The sequence below is a fragment of the Vicugna pacos genome, chromosome 23 (assembly GCF_048564905.1).
Source record: "Vicugna pacos chromosome 23, VicPac4, whole genome shotgun sequence".
Classification (NCBI taxonomy): Eukaryota; Metazoa; Chordata; class Mammalia; order Artiodactyla; family Camelidae; genus Vicugna; species Vicugna pacos.
Genome location: NC_133009.1, coordinates 11,503,000 through 11,521,009, shown reverse-complemented (window position 1 = coordinate 11,521,009; position 18,010 = coordinate 11,503,000). Strand labels below are relative to the sequence as shown.

Genomic DNA, 18,010 nt, shown 5'->3' with positions numbered 1-18,010 from the left:
AAAAAAAAATCAGCCTTAGACAGCCCACCAGGGAATTGTTTACCAGAGAAGACGAAGCTCATGGCGATGGTTTGCAAACACCACCAGACTAGCTTGTGTAAATTCCCTTCGTTTAGTCATCATTCTTCAGCCTGTCACAGATACTGAAAGGAAATGCAGAAACAGGAAATTACAGACTATTTTAAACAGCATGTTTTATTAAACTCACTTGCTGATGCACTTTACGGCAGGATGCGAGATTCAAGTGTTCATAACTTACATCTTTGCAAGTCTTTTTCCTAAAGCGAATTCTCCCAGCTACACTATGGCATGCACACAGGGCTGGAAACAATCTCCAAACTAGTCACTGTTTCACCCTAGGTCATGTAGCTACATCACATTAAATGGAGACGTCTGAGCCATGTAAGGGAATCATACCTTGCTTATTCACTATACTGTAACTCTAAGGCAGCAACGGAGGCATCGCGTAGTTAACTTAAAAGATCCTTCATGCATTTATTAAATCACAGAATCAAAACACAACAATCTTAAAATGAATGACTAGAAAAACGTACATTGTCTCTTTTAGTATTTAAATATTGATTTCATTTTTCTCTTCACGGGACAGTTCTGCATCTAGTTTAAACCATCATTATTAATGTCATGCTGAATCCTTGTTTTTGAAAAGGCCTAGTAAAACTGGCAGGGATGTGATTTCACTACAAATGCAATGACTGCAAACTTCAGGGACTGTCATAAAAATGGATTTGAACAACTAATTATTTTTAAAAATTGTTTCTGGCTCACGATTCGTCTGAAGGATATAAAAGCTTAGCTGCATCACAAACCAACCTTCATATCCCTGTCTGATACTCATTGTGAGGCTGACACCTCTTAACACCCGTGCCTTCTGCAAGTTCTCGGCTCTCCTCTCGATACACAGAAAGGAAGGACTCAAGTGAAGCTGTAATACAAGTCCATGTTTGGAGGGATGGAGAACCAGGCTTTCCTGGAGTTATCTATGAGCTCATAAAGCAAATACCTTCATTCACTTGCTTCTGCATTTAAAAAAGTAGCACGTGTAATGCCCCAAATTTCTATTGTCTTTGAAGATCAGGATGAAGATGCTTTACCCTAATTATTAATTTTTTAAAAAATATTTGAACTCTTTAATTTTTATTAATGTTTTTGGTGGGGGGAGGTAATTAGGTTTGTTTGTTTGTTTGTTTATTCTTGGACGAAGTACCGGGGATTGAACCCAGGACCTCATGCATGCTAAGCATGTGCTCTACCAGTTGAACTACACCCTCCCCCTCTAATTGTTGTCATATAGTCACTTCCACCAGTTTTAAGTTTTTCCTGCCTTCCTCCCAGGTCCCTGTCCCTACAGTCCTGTCCCCAGGACCCCTTCAAGGTGAACTTTAGAATAATAGGATTTTAAGAGTGGAAGTATATGATGATGATACATTCCTTTGGCCTTTCAAAGCGCCTTTGCCTGGCTATCTTCTACAAATCGCCCACTTTTAGAGAGGAAGGACTAGAGGCAATTGGGCTAAAGACAGGCACCTAGATGCCTAGGGGAGTGGCAATTAAAGGCACTCTTGGGGAGCTGGGCCATTTTCCTAAGTGAAGATTTCCCCTCATTTAACTTTTAAAAAGCTGGATTCTGCCATATGAGGTTTTCCTTAAAGCAAAGTGCAGCCACCACTTCCAGGCGGAGAGGCAGCAGTGTGGTGTGGAGTGGGGAGGGTCTTAGCTGTTCCCATCTCTGCAGGTGTAACTATAGAACCCAATCAACAGATTTAAGTTACTATGAAGGGGAGCCTTGACTACGCTGGAAAATCTGATTTAATATCTCCTGAGTAGAAATCACAAAGTAGGCACCTAGGAGGCCCTGACATTATCATACCAATAACAGGAACATTTTTGTTACCTGGATGGGTGTTTAGGGATTACTTTTTCATGAAAGAAAAAGTATTCCTTTAACTATGCTGGAAATGTCCTAAAAACAAAAAATTTGATTACTAAATATTAGAAATTTTAATGCTGCTAGACTCAAAGTCACCCTTCATCCTGCAAAGAAGTGCTAGTGGGTTCTGCTAAGCAGATGTGTGAGCCCGCGGCTCAGGTGAGCCCTGCGGAAAACCATGTCACTTCACAGCTTTGTCCACCATCATCTGGTAATGCTGGGGGCTTAAAAGCCCAAGTCCTTTCTTTCATATTTAAATCTCCATGATATATTATGCTCAGTATAAGAATGCTACTTTGACAAATGAATTAGCTTCCTACTAGCTTTCCCTTTTTATCCAATGAAATATTAGCCTCTAAGAATGACAATAATACAGAATTGCACCGAGCACTACTAGCAGTAACCTCTGGCTGCTCTAACCATTTACATGTGGGTCATCTTCTTGATAATTTGACATCTCATTAAAGGAATCAGCTAGGATTTGGTATTTATGGCTTCGTGTTACGCTGTTTTTCTCAGAAACTTTACAAAAACGAAAATCTTCAGATCCTTTAAGATAAAACCTTATCAATCACCAACCACATCATTTATTAACACTGTACTCTTAATCAACAGAAATGTAAACTGACAAACTAGGACCATTCTAAAACACCTGTTAGGTGGGCCTCTCAAAGTACTCTCTTAAAATTTTTTTTAAACTCCTGTGTAGCCACAGCCCACCACAGTTTCTACACATTTTGAGTTTTTTAAAGGAGAAAGAGCAATGGAAATGAGAAACATAGCCGATAATCATTACAATAGGAAATCTCAATGAATTTTCATCATTTTAATAAATATATATCAAGAAAAACCTCACTTTATTACAACAACACAATCATATACAGGCATCTATCATCTAAGTTTTCAACATCAAATGTTTATCAAATATTGAAAATAAAGGACAAAACATTACTAGACTATTTAGCCATAACACAAGAACATGTTTTAAAAATTGGTCCTTGTGGACATTGTCCAAATGATGATCCTACTCATACACTGTATGAATGAGACCTATATTTAATATTAATAGCAATAATAAAAAAAAGCTTTATCTTGGAGAAACTGGGAGGACTTACTTATTTCCTCAGTTTGGCATTTGGTTCCCATGAAGAATTGTGTAAGGAGGCCCGAGTCAGTGAGTAACCTTGGAAATGGGAATACAGTTTAGCAGGAGGAACTGGTTGGCGTGGAAGGAAGGATGGTCAGAGGGGGCACTCTGAACACTCTTTCAAATGTACAAATTAAAGACATGATTGAGAAAAATGTTGACCAAATACACAGTAGCTTTTGCCGACCGAGTCCCATTTCTCCAAAATAACTTTCCCCAACTAAAATCTTTACATTCTTTAAGATAAAACCTTATTGATCACCACATCATTTATTAACATTGTGCTTCTTAATCAACAGCAAAAGTCATATATAAAAAACCACATGCTTTTATAATCTAAACGAGTGGAATAATGCAAAACAGATTAAAGTATAACGCATGCCACTGGTTCATGAACTTCATTGGACAAGAAAACAAAGCAAAACAACCCAAAACCCAAAAAACCCAAACCCCAGCAACAGACCGTTGCCACAGAAAAGCTCGAGCAGCTAGTGCTGGTTTCTAACAGCTCCATCGTTTCCTCCATCCCTTTCCAAAAATGCCAAATCCAAAAGCAACTGGGCATCAAAAATAAAGGAAGAATAGAGATGTCGAATCAAAAGTTGAACGCAATTGTTCGAAGGTCCACCCTGTGTGTATATGTGTTTTTTTTTCCTGTTTGTTAAATCCCTGCTGTACTCTGATTTATCCTTAATTTTCACATTGGCAAAAATTAAGATAAAGTAAGGCACCAAAAATCGCCCTGTATCATACCTCTCTAAAAGCCTCATCACCCATCACGGGCAAGCCAGGGACTTGCAGGGATTACCCTCGTATTGTTGGTCGCTGCCCCTGGATAGGTGTGTTTCATTCCGTCCTATCCTACTTTCATCTGTCGCACATGACTGATAAATCCAAATACTTAACAGCACCATGAAGCCATTTCATCTAGTTCCCTGTCTTCAGTCTTTTATTCAGAAAAAAATACTGTATCAGATAGAAGAAGCAAGACCTCCTTTGCTGGTTATATTGATTTGCTTACCAAATAACTACCTAATTAATTGGCAAACATGTGGAAGTTTCTTCGCTAGTGACAGGCTCCTTGGGGGTAGTGGAAATATCACAAGGGCACATCAGCCCCCAGTCTAATCTACGGATCTTTTCTGTAAGAAAACTAACATATACTTTTAAGCATGAAGTCAACTGTTTTCTTGGTAACATCACCACATTTATAAGTAGCTCGCTGATGCCTACTATACAGATGTTTTATGCAATCTGCTCTCCAGGCATTAAAACGACACGGCATGTTCATGGCATAATTTTATCAGTTGTACAAAACTATAAAATCCATTCAAAATAAAATTTATGGGAGCTAATTGATCATGCTGTGCATGCTTCAAAGTTTCGGTGAGAAGATGGCTCATATTTTACTTCCTTTGTTGCAGCACAGTTTGTTACTTGGTGAAGGCTCCTTTTTCCTTAAGGACTTTTTCCAAGACTCACTTACATTGTTTTTTTCATTATATTCAGTCTCAAAATAATCATAAAATTGGCCTTTGCACTCAAAATCAAGGTCATTTCCCACAGGTTCATGGCGTAGGGGGCCACCATCCCTGTTGTTGTCATTACTTGCTTTCTCATCATTTAATTTGGCCTTTTCCTGAACACCAAGTGACCTGACATTAGTGACAAAGATTTCACTGGCAGGTATCTGGCCATCACCCTTGTAAATAGGTGCACTCCCTACATCGAAATCCACCTGGTGGGAACAACTCGGTAAAGGCAGAGGGGGAGAGGAAGAGGAGGACGAGGAGGCAGAGGAGGAGGAGGAGGAGGAGGCCGTGGTGGAGGCACTTCCGACATTAGCATTGACAGAAAGGGGTAAATTTAGGTAGTGACCACCACATTCTTGGTAAAAGCAGCAGGCGTGAAACTTTTCACACTCCTCTTTGGCCATCCGAGGTCGTTTTCGGTAAGGACAGTCTTGAGCCATGAACCACTCCTGGGCCGAGGGGCCATTGAAAGAGCAGGCGGGAAAGCACCAGTTATTCTGCATGATAATTTCTCCATGGATCCTTTTCATCAAATTGTTTATAAGGACAGATCTTCGGAGGTACACTTCAGGATCATCGATAAACTTTAGCTTTTCTAAGGACATATAAAGGATGTGGGCTCGTTCCTCAAAAATTGAGATGGTCTAAAAAAATCAAAAAAGGAAGAGAGAGCTTAGGAAATGGACTATATTCAAATATCATCACAGCACATATTTTCTCTCGGCAGTTTCTGGGTCTGGGAATGTTGTGGTCTTGTTTCCCCCAGGTTCATTTAGAGATGCTGTCCCTGGTGGGGCTAATGTCCCTCCTTCCCAGCAGACTCACTGTTGATGTCAAGCACCTGGGAATCCAGCCACAATGCAGACCCCAGCAGGGACAGGTCAGGGTGTTCCCTTTTTCACAGCGCAGAGAAGGGGATGTGGAAACACACAAAACTAATCTATGCTGTTAGAAGTCAGGAAGAGTGGGTTCTTTGGAAGGCAGAGGGGTAGTGACTAAAAGGGGACACAAAAAGAGGTTCTGGATTGCTGGTTATGTTGTGTCTTTATCTGGATGCTAGTTACATGGTTATTTCACACTTTGTGAAATTCGTCAAGCTGGACTCTTTTGACACTTGAATGGGTGCATATGCAAATACACACTCATAGACACATACACTCATATGTTATATGCCAATCAATGTTTTTAAAAAGATGCAGGTCATTAAGTATCTTCAAACCCTGGCCTAGCCATCAAGGAGCATGAGATTTAGCTTTCAGTCCTGTCCCTCTGGGTTTCCCTCTTGCAGTTATCTTTGCTTGACTGGGGGACACGAATAATTAACAAGGCTCAAACCCTAAAAGAATCTGTCAGTTGAAGGGCCAAAGGAGGCTTTCTTCTGGGGCTGGACAGGAGAAGAGACACAGGGAGGGGACCAGAGGGCTCGCTCCCGAGCCATGTGCTACCATCACTGTGTGATGCCTGGTACAAATCCAAAGCGGCAATTTGGAAAACTGCTGTAACCACAGCACAGAAACTGAAAAGGAAATAAAATGCTTGGGGCATGGGGGCCAGATCTTCCAGGTTATTAAAAAAAAAAAAAAAAAAGCCAAACCGGAGGAGCTGTAAACTAAACCAGCCCCAGCTGACCAAAGGCAGGAGCTACACACACAGGGAAAAGCCCCAGCACCTGCCAATGCATGCTGATGTCTTTTTATGAGCAGGGTCAAAGCAACATCTAAAGGATGGGGGTGGGGGGGAGGGAGTAAGAGGAGACAGAGAGAAAGGCAAATTAAAAAAATTAAAACTCTCCTCTGCATTTCAAACAACTACGGTCTGGGTCATCCTCTCCTTGATTAAATTAGCAGATAGTTTTTGAAAGAAGGTTATCCTAAGGAAAAGGAACTGGTATTTCAAAAGCTTAGGATAGCCAGTTTCACAGTTCTCTGCACTTTCCTGATCCTGTTATTTCCTTCTTATACGTGCCAAAAAGGTAGCTTTGGTTTTTTCTTGGGAATGAATTATATATTTTAACAAACTAAACATATGTAATGAATGCACCATAAAATGCATGTTTCTATTTCATGCACACATTCAAGGGATGGTGAGTCTACCCCTGAGAGGTCAGGAAAAGCCCTTGGTAACCACCCAGCGTGGGCATGCACAGAAGTGGCGTTGGCCATGGACGCTCAAGCTCAGGGACCGGGAGCAGGTCAGGAAAGAACAAGTGTGTTACCGCACCACATGAAAGCACGCATCACCGTGACCCTTAATGCAACTTGGGAAAAATGAAATCATTCGTAAAAACGTGTTCCTTGGATTATATAATTTTGTTATTTCTGGGCAGAGGCGCTCTTGCTGACTCTGTCTTCAAATACTTGTGAAAAATAACACAGGACCCAAAAAAGTGACGATTAATATGGCTCTGCTGAGAAGTGGCTCATTTTCATTGCTTGGGTGGAACAATTTAATTTCTGGAAATGGATCAAGGAACTGTTACTAAGTATCTTAAACTCTTAATAAAAATAATGACTATTAAAAAAACATACTTTATGGCTACAGCTGCTGAGTGGTGGGTGAAAATCCTCTTCTTCCACATACTTCCTCTTAAAGTATGTGATCTTGGATGTTGTTATAGGATTTGAAATTCCCCTGTAATGTGCTCCTGTGGTAATAAATCAGATATGACAAATGACATGCGGTTTGCCAGAGGTTCTCCAAACAAAATACTTTCCTTTCCCTCTAGAAGATAACTTGGCTACGTATTTGTCTGTACATGTGATGATTAAACATTTGTCTTAATAGTTGCTATCACAAGGAACCCTGTGACCCAGGCCAGGCAAAGATTTCTAGACAATTACAGAGGAAAATGACATATTTCAGCATTTGCTGATTATTCACACTCTTAATTCTATGCACAGGCAAACAGCAAAATTCATAAAGGGGAATAGTGTAATAACTACAGAATAACATTAATATTTTTTCAAATTGTTTAAATCCATGATAATATAACACCACTGTTCAAATGTATACATCTTTAACAGTAAGCACTAATAACCAAACAACTTTTAAATGTTACTGGCTTGAGATGAGTAAACAAATGATTATCTGCACATTGGAGTTACCATATTCCTTCTTTCAAAATATGAAATTCAAAAATTTTTAAATTGAAAATTAAAACTTGAAGTAGCAAAAGTCCTTTCTGCTCTCAAAAATGTACCAGCCATGAGTAAAAGTAGGGTCTAATTTTTAAAGATCAAGCTTTTAATCCTTTTCAGCAAATCAGATTTCAGTAAGTATTTGTTTTACATTTTAGGTTTTTTTTTTTTTTTCCCAGTCACTAGGACTACACAAAAATCCAAAGAAACTCACCTTAAAGTATAAGAATAAAGAATCAGGAAGAAAATATTTCTATTTTCTGGGCTCAAAACATTTTTTTTTCTGTAATACCAAAGCCAATTGTGTGTTTAATGAAAAGAAGATTCACGTAGCTGCCGGGCCCAAAGTGCACATTCCTTTATGTCCCATGGGATAAAGATTTCATTGTCAAGGCCACCAGGGCTACTCTGAGAGAACCACACGGTTCCAGAGTGTAGACAACTGAAACCCAGACTTAAGAGTTTCAAAACCTCGTTTGGTTCTCTTAAAAATACAGATGTGTGACTTTTACCTAAAGCAGTAGCACATGGAAACTCCAGTTTGAATGCAATTAACCATCACCCCTGGTCCTCTCCCTGGAGCGTTGGGCTCTTAGGAGAGGTGCACAGGCAGCCTGGGAAGTCCCTGGAACACGAGTTCTCTCAGCTCAGAAAGGCATCCCCAGACACCACCCCTGCCCACCAGTCAGGCCGCAGAGGGCAGCAAGGGAAGGTTAAGGGGAGTACCTGGCAGTGGGGGACCAGCTCCCCGGTCTCCCTGCAGAGGAGCCTGTGCTGGCCCTGGGGGGCTCGGGCCTCCATAGCTGTCAGCCTCCCATAGTGTCTGGTACCCGGCAATTTCTGCAGCTCCTTCCGAGACAATGGGCTCGCAGAATCTATTCATGGACAGAACCAGAGTCATCTCTGACAGCCTCAGATCTGGAAAAAAAAAAAAAAAAAAGAAAACAGCCCTAATCAAGGGCCAGCCAGGGGATGGCCTTGGCATCTTCCTTGCTTTGCTTTGGGAAACTTACACTTCTCGGTCCTCCCCTTCACCCTGAAACATTTTATTATTTTTTCAAAGAAAACCTCAGCCAACTCTCTTGCTGCTATTAGCTCAGCCTCTGTGTTCAGCAATCTGAACATGGGCGGATCTTTAAAACTCCATTTCTTATTGTTCTCAGATTCCCCTCAGCCCTCTTCCAGACAGCTGCTTTGCCTCCTAAACACATTTTCCTTCTGACCTTCCCCGCAGAAAATGTACCGCTAAGAGGCAAGGCCAAAACCCTTGCTGCTTCCTTTCTATTAATAAGGCAAAATCAATTTTCTAGTCAATCCCCCGAGAGTCTCCTTTGATGAAATCCGCTAATCAATCAAAAGAAAAGGATGGGGGAGGCAGAAATCTTCACCGTAATCCCTACTGATGCTCTCAGGTTCAGTCTGTTCCGCTGCCCGCTGCCCCCTCTTCCTCTCTTTCCGCAGGGCCGGCTCCTCTACAACATTCTGGGGCTCCCGCCACTTTCTTCCCCCAAAGCGGAGCAGACAGAGACACACTTGGTAGTTGTTTCCACCAGCCCTGATCGGCCTGAACTGGATCTGCCTCCAGTCAAAACACTGAGAGATGAAGACAGAAAATTGGCTCCAGTTTCAAGCCGTGAGTTGCAGTCCCACAGGAGCCAAGCACAACATCCACGGAGCAGGCAGAATATTAAACAGGAGCCAGGGCTCCAGGGCCAGAGGCAGCCGACAACTGTACACTGCAAAGCCCAGACACAAGGCAGAAACTTTCCAGGAGGCAACACACCACGGCCCTTCTGTCCAGTTCCTGCCCTTTCCTGGAGCCTGCGGGGAGACTGGGGGCCTTTCTGCTCAGAGATGCACCCTGGGCTCTTCCACACCTCCGGTGGTGGGGGCCATTTCCGTGGGGGCTCAGGGTCTTCACCTGGTCCTAAGTAGGGCTCAAGGTAGGCTCAGGAGTGAGTGCCAGGAAGAAGAGGGTCTACAGCAAAAAGATCTCCTGGGGCCATAGATCAGTGGTGACAGCCAAGCTGCCTTGGTGCCTTATTAACCGCCAGTTCTTTTACGAGACCCAGACCTCTGCTGTCTCACTTTGCTGTTTCAAGAACTGTCACAAAGAGTGATGTCAGGCCTGCTTTCTTGAAGATTGATTGTCTTTCAAACAGACACTAAGGGTCTAGTTCTTGCTTTCTGATCCAAATTATACAGCTTGTAATGTTTTGGGGAAAGGGTGCATTGACTATTGTCTCGTGGGAGACTGTTATCACCTACATGTTATAACAAGGGTCCACTTCTGGGTAAAAGGAGGAAAGACACCAGGGGAAGGGGAAATAGCTTCATTAAGTGGCAACGTCCTTCTGGCTAACAGAGCAGCTCATGGCAGCAATGACTCCATCCGTCAACCAGGCTTCTCTCCGAGACCCAAAATTCTGTCCCAGCCTCACTGAAGAAGGGAGCCAGGCCTTCTGACAGACAGGGGACAAGTCTAGGTCAGTGGTTGGAATTAGGACCCAGCTGATTTGGACTGTTAAACCACATACTCCCTTTCTTTCAAAAAAAATGCCCCCCAAAGAGGCAGCAGCAAGGACTTATTAGAAAACCTTATTACAAGAGAAAAAAAGGTTCGATTAATTCTCTAACAAGAAATGGTGGAACAGGCCATTTACTTTGCTCTTTGGGTCATCAATCAAGAAATTTAGACTACACTGATTTCACAAACTAAGCCATTCTTTCACCCCTCCAACTCAGCATCCGAACAAGGTGTCAAACCTCATGATAATTTATTCACTGGGAGACTCTCATGAAATGGTCCAATTTCTTAACCTATTCTAACAGACAACTTTATCAGGAGGTGCTACTGCCTGGAGCGTACGAATGATACCCTCTTTTTCTCAGAGCCAGTAGCCCTGTCTTACTGACTGCAACAGCGTTTTCTTGCTTGAAATTTACACTCCCTTTTGTGCTGGATGCTGGGCATAAGATCCAAGTTTTTTGCCTACATGGAACTTGCATTACAAATAAACCAAAGCAGGTTGACAAATCCATACTCCTTAAGACACTGAAGCATTTGCAGGCCCCAAGCAGCAATTACCTTCATTTAACAGGACATTATATGGGCCTTGCACTGTTTTATGTTAAGAGTTTGTTTATATTTTAATGACGTATCGTTGTAGTTTCTGGGTTGTTAAGGATTTCAGTGTTTTCATTTGCTAGTATTGTTTCCGGAACATGAAATTCTACTATTATGCATTTGAACTTGAAGCATGGCATCATAGTTTTTATCTTGGCTATTTCTTTCCTTTATGATATGTAGTTTCAGTAAGTTTTTCTTTTTTTGAACTGGGAACCTTTACACACAAAATCCAAAACTGGAGAGGTTGAGTTTTGTAAGGCTGAGTTCCACAAGTGATTCATGTAAGTCTGAATAAAATATAAACGAGTTGGGATTATTTGGGACCGGGGAGGAGATTTTGCAATTTGAGTCTTCCTAGTCTATTTAGAACGTATACTGGGACGTTAACAAATTAAGAAGGGAAGTTTAATGTTCATGAAGAATTGACTATGCGGCGCTAAGCACCAATGTTTCACATGATTCTTTATTTGTATTATGCATACACATACAAACTATCATTTTTTTCTCAGTAGGATGAGATTTATATTATAATTCTGCTACTGAGTTCAGAAGTTGAAGTCCACAAATTTATGTGCTGTTAGTACTAGATAGAGTCACAAAGGTATATATGTATGGCAAATTTTTTTTTTCATGTCAGAGGTGAGTGGATTCAAAAGAAGGGTGTTAAAGTATGTTCTGTCTACACAAGGGTTTAAAATCTAAAAAATAAAAAGGCCCTATCCTTTTATCCTCAGGCTCCTGCAGGACTGTTTTGTAAGCCAAGGGAATGTAGTAGGATGACACCTCAACCATTCCTGGGAGGCCAAGGGCTAAAATGTCAACCTTTCCAGCCAATGTTCACAGTAGAGTCACTAGGCATTTCTATACAATTTGGTTTTTCTAGATGATTTGGGCTGCTTCTTTCCTTTTGAGCCATTATGATGCTAATAGGAGTGGCTGGCACACAGAACAGGGTAGCTGCAGATTCAGTGGTACTTCTTATCTAACAGGGGGTCCTGGTCATTCTCTGCTCACCCCTCCCCTCATCTACCATTGGAAAACATTTTATTAAGAGCATTATAGCAATTAGAGGTCTGATTCTAATACCGAAAAGCAGGGAAGTAAAGGGCTGATATTTTCAATACACCTTTGATGCTACTGGTCTTGGATGTCCTGCCCAGGTGGAATCAAGCCCTTGACCTGACACTGTCCCTAATAAGGTCTCAACAGCTCATGGTGGTGGTGGAAGCAGCTGGGTGGGAGGAATAAAATTCCTCAACCTTTCTAAATAGACAGATGCTGCTTTTCTACCAGTCCCTGCAGTACACCTGTCTGCCCTGGGAAATACGTTTCTCGGCTGCAGCTCCAAAAGGCCAAGAGCTTTAGGTCGGGTACTGGGGCTGGGAATGCGGATGCTGAACCGGAGAGGGGGTGGGGGAGGTGTTCGGGCGTCCGAGCCCGAGCGCCAGGTGTCCTCATCCCAGGCCCAAGACTGGGGTCCCAGGTTTGGAGACCGACCCCTTGCAGGCGGGCAGCAGCCACCGTGTCCGGGTTCCCACCCAGACCCCACCCCGGGGGGTCGGTGCTGAGTCCCTCTAGGGGGAAACGGGCAGAGCCCTGCCGGCCCGCAGCCGCAGGATAAAGTAAACAACACCCCAAGTGTCTGGGAACAAAGGCAAGTTGTCTTTCCACGGTGCCGGAGCCGTGCGCCTCTCCTGAAGAATAAGAGCTATGATTATTCTTTCTTTTCTTTTTTTTTTTTTAACCAAGTTTCCTTCTAAGGGAAATAAACACCAAAGGTAGGATTCCAAGGAAATGACTCACGGCGGTTGGCAGGGCTCTGGCGAGGCTGGCCCCGGCCCGCGCTCCAGCCCGCAGCAGATGCCTGCCCGGCCCGCCCTCCCTCGCCAGCCAGACCCACTCAGAGCCCGCGGCTGCGGGAGCGTCCTGCGCATCCCTTGGACCCGGGCGATGAGGACTCGGCCGGTGCCTCCCGCAGGCGCCCGCCTTGTCCGCGCCCCCCTCGGCCGCGGAGCCGCCTTTCCCCACGCCTCTGCGGCCCCGGCCGGGCACTCCGGAAAGTTGCTAGGGCCGAGGAGGCGGGAGGGGAGGAAGGGAGGAGAGAGGCGGAGGCGTGGACCAGGCGGGCAGCAGCCGAGCCCGCCGGGGAGGTGAGCTGAGGACAGAGGAGCCGCCGCCGCCCGCAGCGCGGCTCGGCTGGCTGGGAGGAGGGTGCGGGGGCGGAGGTGGCGGGGGGACAGAAGGTGTCAGCTCCTGCAGCTATTCCTTTTTCTGACAAACGCGCGCTCCTGACATCCACCATCCCTCCCTCCCCACCTGCCAAGCGCCACGACGTCCAGACCTGGGGTCATCCCTCCTACTGACCCTCGTCCTCTAGGATGAGGGTATAAGCGGCCACTGAGGACCCCGAGGTCTCAACCGAGCTGCGGTCACCACCCGCCCCTAGACTCGGCTCGGTGCGCGCGGGCGGCAGCCGGAGCAGCCCTAGAGGCGGCAGTGGTGGCGGTTCCCGCCCGGAGAAAGGCTCCGCGGAGCACGCCCGCCCCAGGAAGAGCCCGCGCCGCCTCCGAGCCCAGCTGAGCCCCGGCCCCCACGCCGCCCCCGGTCCCGCTCCGGTCGGTACGCGTGCACCTGGTGACCCCAACGCCGCCCCGGGGCCCGGGGGGCGCGCGGGAGCCAGTCCGCTCCAGCAGACGCCGGAGGGGACCGGCCGTCGCCCTCCACTCGGCCCGGCCTCTCCGCCCCCGCCGCCCGCGCCCAACCCGGCTCTTACCGCGGGGTCAGCCGGGAGGCGGCGGCCGCGGCGCTCGAGCTGCTGCTGGCCCCTCCAGGCTCGGCGCCAGCCCGGCCGCCGGTGCACACTCGCGCGGGTCCCGGCCCGGCGGCCCGGTCGGCAGTGGCCGCTGGTGCGCGGCGGGCGAGGGTCCCGGCAGGTCCCGCCGCCGCGACTGGGGCGCTGCGCCGCCGTCGCTGCAGACGGTTATGGTAATGAGCGGCTCTGTCTAGCGAGGAGCGTGTGAAACCCGTCAATCCTGTTTGCCATTTCCCCGTGGATTTCCGAGGAGAGGTTCTGCAGGATGCCCCCAGGGTGAGAGAGGGAACATGACAAGCGCGCCCGCTCTCCCTCCCTCCCTCCGCTCCCGCCGCCGCCGCCGCCGCTCCTCAGGCAGCACACGGGGCGCCTTCCCCTCACCCCCACCCCAGCCCGCCCCCTGCCTCCTTCCCTCCTTCCCGCCCTCCCCTCCTCCCCTCCCCTCCCGGTGCCCGGGGACACGCGGGCCGAGCTCCAGCCCGCAGCCCAGACCCCACGCGCTCCCAGGCTCCCGCCCTAGCCCCGGGGGCTCGGCTTCAGCCGAATAACGTATTCACTCTGCAGCCTTCTGAGATGCCTTCTCTCTCTCTCTTTTTTTTTAAATTGGGTTTACTTCTGTTGTTGTTGTAGTATGTGCGTGTGATTAAAAACAAAAAAAAAATCTGTGCCTTTTCCACCCTTTGCAGAAAGACTTTCTTCTCCTTTGCCACAGCAAACGGAGATGAGAAACAGATGTCTTTGCAGGACCAAGCAGTTATTCTCCCCTCGCCGCCCGCCCCCGCCCGTTCCCCTCCGGAGCTGTATTCGTATAAAAAAGCAACCTTGGTCCGACTGCAACTTGAATTGGCAACTCTTTCTGGGTGGGGAGCCTCCAGGGAAAACCTCCAGGAAATAAAAAAGTAATAAAGGAGGCTGTCCTTGGTCAAGAGAATGTAATTTAAGCCCCGGAATCACATTATTTTGCAAATAGTAATTTTCCTCTATATTGGGCTCAAGTGGAGTTTGTTTTTTGAAACATTAATTCATAACTTCTGTCTAGGGACCCCCTCCATAGTCGAGATGGGTCATTTCAGGTGTAATGAACGCAGAGGCTTGGAAGGCATAGACCTAATAAAATGGGGGGAAGGCACCTGCACATAAGTGTTACAAAGACTATAATGTTTGTTTACTGCTACTATGCCAGATGTGCTAAATATAACACTTCTTTAAAACAGTGATCCTCCGACTGTGAAAAACCAAACCTCTGGCTGCCTGGCTCCCTAGGAATCAAGAAGAGGCACAGACTGAAAATCAAGGAGGGAAGGAACAAGATCAAGGATGAGGATTAGCATCTGCAAATTGAACCCTATCTAATTTGCATGTTAATTTCTTAGAATTGTAATTAAATTTGTGTAATAAATGTTTTCCATTTCATTGGTACGTTTAGAATTTGGGTGACTGACGTGCAGTTAAGTGTATTTCTTTTTTTTTTTTTTAAGCAAATGCAGTTTATTCACTAAAGCAGCAAACAAATATTAAACATAATTAGAACTAATCTGCTTTGAAGGTATTTTTGTTGAACTTTGTACATTAAAGACTCTCAGAGGTTTTAAGGGTATTAGGAAGCTGAGAGGAGGCAATTATGCTGAAAACAGACTAACTCAACAGACTTCCAGGAGCACTATTTCATTTTTTCCAAAAGACATTTCAGGGTTGCATGCCTAAAACTGGGAATTGGGCATCCATCTTGGCTTTCTTTGGAACCAGATTAAATTGCATTGGCTCATGCATGATACAGGCCATTATGATGATAATTTAAGAATTGTAAAGATGCCATTTCGTGCAATCAGTGGGGGCTGCATGGCCAGGTTATGGGTAGAATACAGTTTTTATTTGGGTAGGGGCCAAGGGTAAGGAAAGGCACAAGGGCATTTAAAAGCAGTGCAAGTACTTGAAAATCTAAATCAGTGTCTAAAACTGGTTAGTGTCTAACTCACATAAAGAGCTAAATGTGAGGGCTTGGAGGCATGGCTTATTATTGTTTTTATCTCCCTATATTAAAGTTTTATAGCATTTAAAGGACTATGGGGAAATCCCCATATACCCTTGGCTGTGTCAAAATACATAAAGCCAAAAGGAGCAAATTAAGCATAAAATTGAGAAATAACATGAGACTAAGTATCAGCATGGGTTGCATTGGCATCTTTGGAGCCTTGGTGCTGAGAAATGAGCCTTCTGGGAAACTGGCATTGCCCTTGGGTGGGGAGGACTCTTGGCTTTAGTGCTACAACAAAATGACATCATAACCCAAGTATGAAATCATTCTACTTCACAGCACCCTTGTGGTTCTGAGTATGAACTTGACCCTATCCTGTTCAGCTATGTTAGGTTAGCAAGTTTTACCAAAAGCCTTCCCTGCCCTCCTTTTAATCTCGAGTTTAACGTTTGCTGAGATTCAGTGCCTAACTCTTGACAACATGAACTAATGCCTACAAGTAGAGAAGGCAGTCAAATGTCCGTGGAATGAGAAACATCATTTAAAAATTTGAAGTGAGTAAGTGGTGGCTATGGCACAGGAAAAGAACTAACTATAAATCAATAATGAAATATTTGGAATGAGTGAATATAATTTATGAGTCACAATATTCAACCTGAGAGGTATGATGTCATCATTTTTGGATGTGTGTATGTGTGTGTGTGAAGTTCCAAGACAGAAGTTTGATTATAAAACTTAAAATATCTCGAGCTGCAAATTCACTGAAGACAGTGATTGTTTTTCTTTAGTGAACAAAGAGAGTGCCAGACTTAAAACTGCTGAAACCCATTTCACAAAAACTTGTTATTTGAAAGGGGAATTTCCCAAGTAAAACTCTGACGTGTCTAGATTACTGTGGACACAGTGCCCATTTTATAACCATTGGGTTATAAAAAGTTTGAATTACTGACACTTTTTAAAAGAGCAATCTTTTTTTTAACAAAAGAGATATCTAATATTAAATCTCTCCAATTCCTCTTCTCCCATTCTCAGTCCCTTCTTATCCCATCACTCCATTGAAACTGTTATTGTCAATGACTCCAATGACCTTTTGCATTGCTAACTCCAAAGGGCTTTTCTTGGGTTTCATCTTTCTTGACCTGTAAGCAGTATTTGACCAAGTTGATCACTCTTACTTCCTTGAAATCTTTTATCTTGCTTCCAGGACAACACACACACCTGGTTTGCCTCCCACCTTACTGGTTCTTCCTTCTCAGTTTCCTTTACTGACTCTCTACGACCTCTGAAAGTTACAGTGCCTCAAGTTCAGCCATTGAACCTTATCTCTTCCTTTTAACTACTGTCTTGTGGAAATCACTCAGTCTCATGACTTCAGATACTGTCTATATTCTGATGACTCCAAAATTCACATCTCCAGTCAAGATCTTTCTCTTGATCTCCAGACTCCACTTAGATGCTTAATAGACATCACAAGATTTACAGATCCAAACTGAACCCCCGATTGTCTCTGCTCCCCTAACTATACTGCCCTTAATAATCACTATTCCAGTTAATAAATCACACTATAGCTTTGAGTCATCCTTGACTTTTTTTTCTTTTACATCCTATATCTAATACATCCTCAAATCCTTAAGTCTCTACCTTTTAACATTTTTCTGGACTCTGATCACTTCTCATCATCTCTACTGCCACCACCCTGGTCCAAGGCACCATCGCCACTCTTGCCTGGGATACTGCAGTAGCTCCTAACTGGTCTCCCTGCTCGAGTCTTTTGTCTTTTCTACATTCAATCGCAACTCAACAGCCAATGATGTCAGTTTTTGCTAAGACTCTTCCTAAGGCTCTCCATTTCACTCAGTATAAAAGCCAGTTCCTTACAGTGGCTTACACAGGCTGGAAGTCACCCTTTACTTCTCTGACCTCACTCTGTTTCCAGCTACTTTGGCTCCAGTGTGTCAGGCCTGTGCTTGCCTCCAATTCTTTCCATTCCCCCAGTATGTCGGGCCTGTGCTCACCTCAGGACATTTGCACTGCCTTTCCCCTCTGTCTGGAATGTGCTTTCCCCAGATAGATGCACAGATCAGTGCTCCACCTCTTCCAAGTCTTTGCTCAAATATCACCTTCTTAACAAAGCCTGGCCACTCTGCTTAAAATTCTAACACTTCATCTCTATATCTTATTTTGTTTTTATCCAGAGAATTAATGACCTTCTAATAAGCTCTATGAAATATACTTTTATTTTATATTTAAATATATTTTTATTAAAATGTATTTATTCTGTTTATCACATTTCTTCTCACTAAGAAGTAAGATCCATGAGAATAGGAAT

At 44.5% G+C, this 18,010-nt stretch overlaps 1 protein-coding gene across 2 annotated transcripts; it reads right to left on the bottom strand.

Annotated features, from left to right (window-relative positions):
- Positions 1–2,788: 2,788 nt before the first annotated feature.
- SERTAD4 (SERTA domain containing 4) lies at positions 2,789–13,806 on the bottom strand. 2 transcript variants are annotated; one of them, XM_072948487.1, is made up of 4 exons: positions 13,668–13,806; positions 8,491–8,682; positions 7,156–7,271; positions 2,789–5,271 (listed from the first exon to the last, which is right to left on the bottom strand). In XM_072948487.1, the coding sequence occupies exons 2-4, from the start codon at positions 8,663–8,665 to the stop codon at positions 4,495–4,497; spliced, it is 1,068 nt and encodes a 355-aa protein (XP_072804588.1). In that variant the 5' UTR covers positions 8,666–8,682; positions 13,668–13,806; the 3' UTR covers positions 2,789–4,494. The 2 variants fall into 2 exon arrangements, with proteins under 2 accessions (XP_072804588.1, XP_015090224.1); XM_015234738.3 differs by lacking the exon at positions 13,668–13,806 and adding an exon at positions 9,153–13,285.
- Between the last annotated feature and the right edge of the window lie 4,204 nt (positions 13,807–18,010).